Here is an 11386-nt window from a genome sequence, read left to right as displayed (position 1 = left end):
CTGATAAGTGGCATAATTAGTTTTTTCTGTTTTTATGAGGATTTTGTCTGTAGTTTAAATTTAGGATTTGATAGCTATATTGGCATCTGTTTCATCATCTTCTTGAATGGTAAAGCTGTAGTGCAACTTTTAGTTTTCCTGTATGCTGTATGAATATATAGTGTTCCACTGAAAATAAATTAACAAAGGGAGGGGTTATTTTCCACATGGGATTTATATAATGGAACTTTCTGGGTTCAATAAGGAAAGAAAGAAACACTAGTTACAAAAGAAAATGAACTAATAAAGCTCTTTTCTAAGGATTGGATAAAGACTGAAACATTGAAAATTAATGAAATATGAATGCCTCTAGGCAAGGAACCGAAATTGCACTCCAAAAAGAAGATTTAAAATGGGTCCTGTTTCAAGTATACATTTTTCATAAATCTTTTGGAAGCATTTGACATAATTGTCGATATATCCTTCATTTTAGCATGCAAACAAGCTTTGATTTGAATATAGAAAAAAGGAATAAACAGTTTTTGAAAGCAGCCTATTACACATCAAGCTATTGGTTATCTGCATTTTTTAACCTGTTTTCGGAAATGTAACATGACTTTACTTCAGGTACTTGGCTCTTCTTGCAAAATACCCTGTTGCCGTAAAGGCTATAACATCTGCAATTTTGACACTAATTGGAGATTTGATTTGCCAGGTATTACAATTATTTTCTACCTTCTTCTCTTTCAATTTTTTTTTGTCAAATGTTGTGGATTGGATTGGATCTTTCAACTTCGTGAATGTTTCAAGATGTACGAGATACAAAGGAATAAATTTCACGTAAGTTAAATACTTTTCTTCAAGCCGCTTGGGCACGGCTTATGTGATCTGCATAACAATAATTTGAACCTTGTGGTGTGCGTACAAAGGTATCAATTATGTAAGGCTTCCCAATAATTTAGGGGCACCAAGGAAGAAAAGTTATGCTCAAGTTTATCGAATAAAACCTTTGGAATGAGGATATGGTTATATGAATAAAATTACTAACTGGATATTTAAAGAATGCCAAATAGAGTCAGATTATAATCATTTATTTAGAAGAAGATTCAGGATAATTCCATCAAAAGCTGAAAGTGCTTGTTAGAAAGATTTTTTTAACATTGTGTTTAAGCAACAATTAAGAAGAGATATGTATTCATAGCTGATAATTATTTAAAATCCAATGTCCTTGTCGCCTATCAATTTGTTACGAGTCTCTCTACCATTTCTTTGGAATAAACTTTTTTCTATTCATTGGCTCATTTTTTATTCTACCGGATGCACAATATATTAAGCTGTGATTTCAACATGGCACAGGCTTAACCAAACACCCACCACCTTTAAGTCTATCCCTTATTAATTTTCCATTCTCTTTGCTATCAATTAGCAGGAAATTGATGCATTTTCTCATTCTCCTTTCAGAATATTATCTCTTGGCTTATGTGACCTTTTGATTAATCCTCTTTGGTTTTAGTGTCAAGCTTGGTACATCATAGCATTTGAACTGTTTTTAAGTGAATAAATATTTATGCCAATATTTGATTTACTTTTTAAACTATTGTATCTTTTTGCATTCATTTGCCTGTATGAAGTTTTAAATTTACTCTTTTACTTTCCGCAGCTTGTGATAGACAAAGTGCAGACACCAGACTTGAAGAGGACATTCCTATTTACTCTGCTCGGTTTTGTGCTAGTTGGTCCAACATTGCATTCATGGTAATGCCCCTAGAATCTGCCTTTGTATTCCTGAAAGTTAGTTCTGTTTTTAGAGTCTATTGATCTGTGAAAATGATTTAAATAATATAAAGAAATATCATTGCCTATAATAATAAGGGCAGTTATGTTATAAGTTATAATCCTTGTGCTGTTCTTTTGTTGCAACTTGCAAACATTCATTCTTCCCTCAATTTATATTATTAGAATCTAATAAGTGCAGTTATGTAATAAGTCATAGTCTGTTGATATATGATATTTTGTCCCCCCGTATATAGTTAGTGTGGTCAATCTGTCATCTTTCTCGACATTTGCTTTAAATTTACAGGTACTTGTATCTGAGTAAATTGGTTACTCTTCCTGGAACATCTGGAGCACTTTTGCGGCTTGTACTTGATCAGGTGGGATACTGTCACTTTATGTCAATCATTAATTGTGCGTTTGTTTGATATTCTTTTTTTTTTTTTGGGTACAATTTTGATATTATAATTTTGAATGCGATGAAATATGATTGCAGTTCTTATTTTCTCCCATATTCATTGGAGTTTTCTTATCTACATTGGTGACACTAGAGGGAAAGCCATCACAAGTTGTACCTAAGCTTAAACAGGTGGCGTAACAGTTTTATTTGACTTGTATCTTTGCAAAATGTTCTATTTGCATTGTTATACTCATCCAGAAATTTAATTTTGCAGGAGTGGTTTTCTGCAGTTCTAGCAAACTGGCAGTTATGGATTCCTTTTCAATTTCTCAACTTTAGATTTGTTCCTCAACAATTTCAGGTTAGACCAGCATCCTAAACTGTATATGCAAAATTGGGAATTTGACTCGACTATATGCAGAATCTGTTCATCTCTATGAAAGCTGTTGGAGTTTTCATATAGCCGAAAAGGCGATAACTGCTAGTTTTCACTCTTCAGATTCATATGAGCATAAAAGTTCTCTCTATATTTAGTCAACTGCTTCTGTTGGAACTTTTTATAAAATGGAAAGTGGTATTTTCTACTGATGTCTCACATATAAGTTCTGTTATCCTTAGTCAAACAGCAGTAGAAAATAAGGCATGCATTTTCTGTTAATTATTCATCTTGCGTCATACTAGGATTTTTTTTCCCTTAACCTGCATATTTTGTATGTTGACCTTATCATCTATAATTTTCTTTGATGTTCTATGATTTGCTTCCTCCATTTTATTAATTTTATCATGGAATCTAAAATGTATGGAAATAATTTCAGGTCCTTGCTGCTAATTTTGTTGCTTTGGTATGGAATGTTATCCTCTCATTTAAAGCACACAAAGAAGTTCTTCCAAAATAAGTAAGCTTTGTGTTATTAAATGCAAAGACACACTTTTAACTTGCTTTATTATTACCTCTAGGAATTCAAGTTTACATAAGCTGTAGGCAAAAAGCAAATGATTTCCTTCTGTTAGCAAAATGAATAGCCACTACTAACAAGCGGTCTCTGGCTCGAATTTTAGCCCTGGGAATTCAGACAATGTAAAATGAGTTTTTTCTGTCGAGCTGGTTAGGACCAGATCGAATAATTGGTCTCCACAGCTACAAAGGGAGAGAACAATAGGAAAGGAAAACGTTACTCGTTACACAAAAATCCAAGGAACTATCTTAACTCTACTCGCTTGGCGACTTAATCTGTAATTCCATACAAGAATATTAATAAGATACCATGAACCTTTTCTAGGAGCACCTCTCCAAAGATACTTGCATTTCAGATGACAATACTGTTTGTAATAATCTTTTCGTTTTATAGTTTAGTAGATAATTTCCATCATTGTTGGACAATGTTAATGATATTTATGTTCACTGATCATTCTTCAGAATTTTTCGGGCTAGGAATTCGCGCGGAGCTTCGGGAGCTGTATTCAAGTTTTTTATTTATTTAAAATGTTATGTTAATTTAGGTGAACATGAAAACTAGCTGTTGTATAAACTCGCATGTAGAATGTTACATGCACTTTTGTGGATACAATCTTCCTCCCTGTGCTCCCGAAGAAGGAAGATCCTACATCATTCAGACATCAACAAATTCAAAAGGAAAATGATTTTTGAAAGTGAAGTTACATATCTGATTTTTTGAGTGGTGAGTTTATGAATCTGAATTTACATTTTTAATTTCATGATTACAACTATAGTTCATTTAAAGTGAGTAATTTGTTTTGCACTCATTTTAGAGAGTAAAGTAAACATTCGTTGCCGTCATTTGCACTTGAATAACAAATCACATATTTGTTTTGAGATTTGTTTGATTATCAACTGTTGATTTAAATTTATAAAATTCTCTAAATGGTACATCCTATTTTAGAGAATTAAAGTAAGTATTTTCTTCTTAAATATAAGATTTGAGAAATTTGTTTATCGTTTTTTTATAAGATTCTTTTTTATTTTTTGAGGGCGCATAAGATTTTTTTATACTATCTCTTGCATCGATTACTTTCTTACAAGATACTACTACTTTAGTGTGTTGCGTGATTTGTATTATTTGGGGTTTTAAACATAATTGAGATGTTTTGCATTGTAGTGATGCTTTAGCATGTCTAATTTGATTTAAAAATGACTTTAATATCTTTAATTATTTCTATTGTCGCTTTTTTTTCTTTCTAATTATTTCATCATCTCTATCTTGTAAGGATTATGTGGTTGAGTGACGAGTCTCAATACTATATAATTAGGTGCAAAATTCAAAAATACTCTTAAATTTGATGCATTCATGTATAAAGAACATGTTAAAAACATCTACACTTAAAATAGATATATTATATTTATTGTCAAATTTTCTTAATATATTTGAAAAGTAATATTTTATTTTTATAATAAATGTCACTTTAATAAAAAAAATTATTTTAAAATATAGTCGTTTTTAATACAATTTTAATTATTTTTTCAATTGTATTATCTGATTATTATTGTACGTGTACTACTTTATTAAAATAATCATTATCATGTTACCTTTATGATAATAGAAAATAAAATAATAATGAATAAGAATAATTTATTAAAATAATTATTTTCTTTCTTTTTGTCATACATTTTTTATTGATGTGTGATTGTGCATTTTTTAAATGTAGTTTTAATTCCTATATTTTAAATAATTTATGATTTTGATCCATCTATTTTTAATTTCTTAATTTTGATGATTTAATTTGAATAATATCATTAAATAGAAGTCATGTCAATATTTATTGTTTTTAAATTAAATAAAACATTCTAAATAAAAAACGTAAAATATATAAATAAAAAAATTAGAAATTACAATAACGAAGAGGAAAAATTGAATTCCTTTTTTGATAAATTTTTTTTTTAGAAATAATGAGTGTGATTGTTACTGATTTTAATTTTTTAAGTTTATTTTAAAAAAATTAATTAAGTTTAAAAAATAAAATGTTTTATTTAAAATATATTGTTTAATTAAAAATCAATAAAATATAACATGACTTTCATTTAATTATACTATTGATGTCATCTCATTAAAATAGAGACACAAATTATAAATAGAATAAAATATTTCAATTTAAAAAAAATCAAAATTACAGATTAATTAAAATAAAAAAGATAAAATTACATTGAAGTAAAAAAAATTAAAACAGACATACGGAATAAATAATTGTAAAAAGGGGGCGTGCGGGTAGAAAATCTATGCTGAAGTGTTTTTGCTTTTTTTTTTTTTTTCCCCCTTTTGTATCTCATACAAAAGATGCATTCGCATTACATCCCAATATGGATAGAGACTTGGTGGGATAAAGGTGGACAACATCATAACGGATTAATTGCACGGTTTTTTAAAGAATCTACCTTTACTTTACCTCACATACGTGTACACGGTTTTTTTCCTACTTGGTTGTTTTTGTTTTTGTCCTTCAAGACATAATAAATAATATTATAAAACAAGACATCAAATTTAATATTATCAACATTTTCCAATTTTTTTTAATTCAATTAAGATTTATGGATGTGGTTGTTTTTGGTTTATTAATTAAAGATAAAAATGAATATGCTCATTCGGATCTAAATAAAGACTTTCCATGAATTTTCTCCTATATTTTTTTATAATCAATATTATTTTAATAAAATAATTTATTTTAAAATAAATTTTATTTTTATTTTCATTATAAAATCAATATTATTTTTTAATAGTACTTTATAATATTAATTATACATATTATTTTTATGAAAATAAAAAATATATCAATTATTAATAAAAATATTTAAATAAATTAATATATTTTTATCTTTTATTTATAATGATATTTTAGTATAAGAATAATAAAGAAAAGTTACAAACAATCGTTGTAAGATAAATCTAATACCTTTTAATAAGTTTTTCTTTAATTACCAACCGCATTAACTTTACCAACTTGCCTCTTATGATGTTACATAATTCTCTGTAACCTATAACAAATATGCTATACGAAAAACGACAGTTATGTAAGAATATTTTTTTTAATGTGACAATTAAAATAGAAAAAAAAAAGGAATTTTAATTATCAATAATTATATTCTACTGCCAATTTTTCTTAATTTTCATGATTAAATTTTATCTCCTCAATGTGAAATTTGAATCTTTTTCAATAAAATTTCTCAAAAGTAATCTTTACGCATAAATTCTCTCCGTCTCACAATAAATATTGTTTATAATTTTTGTATATATATTAAAAAATATGATCATTAATTAGTAAAAAAATAAAAGTTATTGTATTAAATTATTCATCTTAACTATTAATAAGTTTTTTACTATTATTAATATAAAATTTAATTATATATTGAAAGTTGTGTGTATATAATAATCATTGAAGGGTGGTACAGATAAAAATAATTAAAATTAAATTAAAAAATGTAATATTTATTTTAAAATATTTTTTGTTGTTGTTTAAATGATATTTATTATGGGACGTATGAAGTATATATAAAAAAATAATCATTTCAATTTTTAATTTGATTTTTACTTCCCCAATTTTAATGAATATTACATAAGTAAAAATAAATTGTCTCAAAATAAAATTTCATTTTGCAATACAATTTTAATTATTTTTTATACTAATTTTTAATAATTACTATCATCATAAATTACAAAATATTATTATATTTTATATTAATAATAATATAAAACTTACAAATAGTAAAGATTATTTGTTGATAAAATGATTTTTTTAATTTATATTATTTAATATACGTGTAAAATTTTTAAATGATATTTATTGTATGAGAGAAGGAGAGGGAGTAAAAATTTTGTTCTCCACCTGGAACTGTGGGAAAATGTACAACCGTGTGTGAATATGTTTCTCAAAATTTGAACTTCTAACTCGTCAAGTAACTGATGTCAGAAGACTTTGAATCATATTGCATTATCTTGCCTCGAACAAAACAAAGATGCGCCTGCTCAAAATAATTCCATATGCATGCTGCACTAGCAATGCAGGTAGGTGATTTTAAAGACAAGAAATAACACTTTGTTTAGTATGTCATTCTGAAAACGGTTGAAATGGGCAGAATTCCAATTTTTGAGAGACAACAAACTTTTTATATTTAAATAATATTAATCGGTATATATAGGTATTAAGAAAACATTTTTTCTTTTATAAAAGTTTATATAGAAATTATTTTTTCACTTTATTCAAACCTAGAAAATATGTTGTAAATATCTTAAAATTTACTAAAATATAGTAATTCTTATGATTTCAATTGTGCAATTTTATTTGAAAAATTTAGAATCATTTGATAATTTTAACAATTGAATTAAAATCAAATTATATGATATAGAGTTATTGACATTTAACTTTTTCTCTAATGTATGCATTTTTTGTGGAATAATATTAATTATACATATTATTGTTGTAGATAGAGATTTTTTTTTTAAATCGGAATTATGATTGAATTATGGTCAAAGTCATTTTTAAAAAATGTTTATTATGAGTTAGTGATATTTATGATTTTCAACAAAAATAATATATATAATTATAAATACATCATGTTCTTTGATCTTCGCAGAGCACTGAAATTTTTAAAATTAATCATAACTTTGTTTGTAATGTTCAAAAGATGTTTGAAAGGAAGTACGAGAAACAGTGAAGTGTAGTGTTAAAATGCATACACACTCAAATCTTTTGTCAAAGTAGTGCCAAGAATAAAGAAGTTGAAAGTTATTGTAATTAATATAGAGAATTAGTTTGAATTTCATTTACCACGACAATTATAGTTTTTAAGTGTATTGATGGTTTTGATAGTTGTGTCTTTGAGAGAGTTACAATTTTTATGTGTAAAATTGTGTATGGGGAGAGTTTTCTTCTTGTAAAAGTTATGGATTTGATATGGAGTGTTGAACCACATAAAACTTGTGTGTTGTATTTTGCTTCTTTTTTTACTACTTGTGGTGTGTATGCCCCTAAATCTACTTGTTTCAGTCGTTGGTTTTCTAACAATTAGCACTAGAGCAAAGGGTTCGATCATTGGAGTAAGAGAAACAATGCTTTATGTCATTCATTTGAACAGAGATTAAATAGTTCTCATCTTATTTGGGTTTTTTGAGATACACACTACACTATAATGAAGTTAAATGTTCATTTATTTGACGAGAGAGTGAATTTTCTCCTTATGATAATTCACAATCCAAGATTATTTGGTTCAATGAGACCTTGTTTGTGCTTTGGGAAAAGAAAAACCAAGTGAGATGAGAAATATAGTGGAGTACAAAAAAAAATGGTAGTGAGCAAAATTTGTTGACACTTATTCCACAAATTAAATTGTATTGAAAGAAACATCTCCAAAGATATTGTGGAATTTATTGGAATGCAAATTTATATCGACTTCATTAACCAATCGATTGATAACAAAAATGAACTATTACTTGCTGGAAATGAAATTGATCATATAAAGAAGTTCAACGAGCTGATATATAGATTTATGAGTGCAAGAGAAAATGTCGAAGATTAAGAGAAAACGTTACTTAGGTGGCTTTGTTGGAGAGTCTAAGGTTACAAGAGTAATAACATATCAAATGCTCTAGGACCACAAGAGACTTTTGCATCGCCTATAACATTTAACTACTCATTTATAATCAATGTGAGATTAACCACTCACACTTGAATCTAATAATCTCTATATCATGTGCGAGTTTTCAACATCATATACTTGTATTGTCGTTACAACCAAACAAAACAAACCATTTGACTACACCTTCAGGAAGACTTTCAATACAAATATGCAATACACCAAGATATACTCATGTTCTCCCATAAAAGCTAAATCAGACTTTGATACCACTTATTTGGGAGCTTACGTTATGGGAGAAACAACATACCAAATTCGTTAGAACCACGAGAGACTTTGTCACGATATCTATATGGTTAGTTCGATATTAAGCATGAATGAATTAAAAATTGAATCTTTTATTTTGTGAGGATGAAGTTGATGACAAAGTAAAAAATGTGATACCTTAGAGGAAGAGAGGATATGTTGTACAAAAATGGATACACTACAAGAAAATCATTCATTTGTGACGGTAAAAAACTCCACATAGAGAGAAAAATAGTCACAACAGATACATTTGTGGCATTCTAAGGCAACAACAAATAACTTAGTCACAAAATTTTGTGACAGTCAAAACGACCACAAATGTTTTTTTAGCATATGTGAGGGCTTAAACTCTCACAAAATTGTTACAGAAAAGTCGACCACAAATTTGTAAGGGTTTATGCCGCCACAAATGATAAAATTAATTAAATCTATTGTTTGTGGAAGGTTAAGGCCGTCAAAAACGGTCTCTTTTGTGATGCCTTATGCTACCACAAAGAATGAAATTGGTAAAAAAATACAACTTGTGAAAACTTAGGCCACCATAAATTACCCCATTTATGGTCGTTTTGACTGCCATAAATGGATAAGTTTATTAAATTTTTCTTTTATAAAATTAGAAATTAATATTAAAAAATTAATATTAATATAATTTAAAAATTGAAAGTATAAATTTAAATAAAACAAAATAATATATAAAAATAAAAATATAATTTTAATATCAATTAAAATATTACTATCAAATAAAATAAAGTATTCCAAAATATATAAATTATATCATACAAATAAAAAATAAAATACATCATAATTAAATAATAATATATAATATATTCATACAAACCTAAAATAAAAATATAAAATATTATTTAAATACATTAACTATCATAATAATTTTTCTGGTCATTAACTTCACTGTTATTATTTGAAATTCCTTAAAAAATATTATTAATTGATGTTGGAATAACATGATATTTTTTGAAACTTGATATAAACAAAAATTAATAACATCTCTCTCTATTTAATTATTAAATCTCTAAACTACCTACCGTTTAACTATAACTTTTTATACTTTCCATAACTCAATTTATTAATCATTTAAAGTAATTTAAATAATAAATTAAAATTATCAGCAATATTTTTAATAATTTATTCAAATTTATTTATATATAGGTTGATAATTTGGATGGGTTTGTTTGATTACGAAATGCTGAAGCAAGCATGAGGTAAGGGAAACAGATAAGGGCATATTTGTCAAAATCCATCAAGGAAATGACAAAATATCTGTTCAATTATCATAAACACCTTTGAATGACTAAGCATGACAATAGATTGGAAATGGATCCACTTCCGTATTCTATTAATTGAAAAAATGTACTCACACTTGTTTTTTTATAGATGTTAAATTTTAGATTTTTTCTCTATTTGTGATGAAGTACAAATTTCTCTACTCTGCGTCTACATCTATTTATATATATAATTTAAAAATTATATTTACTAATTAATATAATAATATAATTGTAATTATATAAATAATTTATTAAAATCATATTTTTATATAAAAATGATATTTTTAATATTTAAAATATATTAAATAGATTGAGTAGATATATATAAACATTAAAAACAACAATACTAGTGCGAGTTTTGTTGACATGCTGATCGGAAAGTCGCAGGACACGTCAAACATTGCAACCCTACCCTACAAAGCTACAACTACAACTACTTTGGTCAACAAGTAACAACCTTCTCTACTCTTTCCTATGCCAGATTCTCTCTATCAATCTAATTAAATTATCTCTCTTTCTTTCTTTTTTTGTACAAATAATCTCTCTTTCTTTCTACTAACCATCGTTTTCCTTTTCCATATTGTCCAAAAAACTTATCATCAATTAGTCAGCGTGGTAAGATATTGTTTTTCAATTCATCTTCATTCCTATTTTAATTTTATTTTTTTTGTTAATTTTCTATATTTCAATTCGGTATTATCCCACCGTTAGACATTTATCACCAAATTAATTCCTTCTTTTTTTCTTTAGTTAACAGTTTTCTTTGATTCTTTTTATAACAGCACATATCTCATTAGTAAATAAGTTTAATTCATATATACCAATTACAACTATTATATTATTAGTAATATTTATTTTTTATATAAATATTTATAAAATAATTTATATGATAATTTATAATTTATCGACTGTGTAAATTTTTTTACTTAATCATCAAATAATAAATTATTATTTTATTTAATACATTTAAAATTGATCGATTACACTCATTAAGTAATGTGACAAAATATATATATATATATATATATATATATATATATATATTTCTAAAAATATAATATCATG

The 11386-nt window shown here is 26.3% G+C and overlaps 1 protein-coding gene across 1 annotated transcript; it reads left to right on the top strand.

Annotated features, from left to right (window-relative positions):
* Window positions 1–595: 595 nt before the first annotated feature.
* LOC101510346 (uncharacterized) lies at window positions 596–3820 on the top strand (the record flags this gene model as incomplete). Its single annotated transcript, XM_012713735.3, has 7 exons — window positions 596–694; window positions 1640–1734; window positions 2060–2132; window positions 2249–2341; window positions 2427–2513; window positions 2968–3048; window positions 3570–3820. Coding segments are annotated over 6 exons (528 nt in total), but the record flags the coding sequence as incomplete, so codon positions are not given.
* Window positions 3821–11386: the final 7566 nt, after the last annotated feature.

This window comes from Cicer arietinum, chromosome 3 (genome assembly GCF_000331145.2).
Source record: "Cicer arietinum cultivar CDC Frontier isolate Library 1 chromosome 3, Cicar.CDCFrontier_v2.0, whole genome shotgun sequence".
NCBI classification, from domain to species: Eukaryota; Viridiplantae; Streptophyta; class Magnoliopsida; order Fabales; family Fabaceae; genus Cicer; species Cicer arietinum.
The sequence above is the reverse complement of the archived record's forward strand: the minus strand, read 5'-3'. Positions and strand labels throughout refer to the sequence as shown.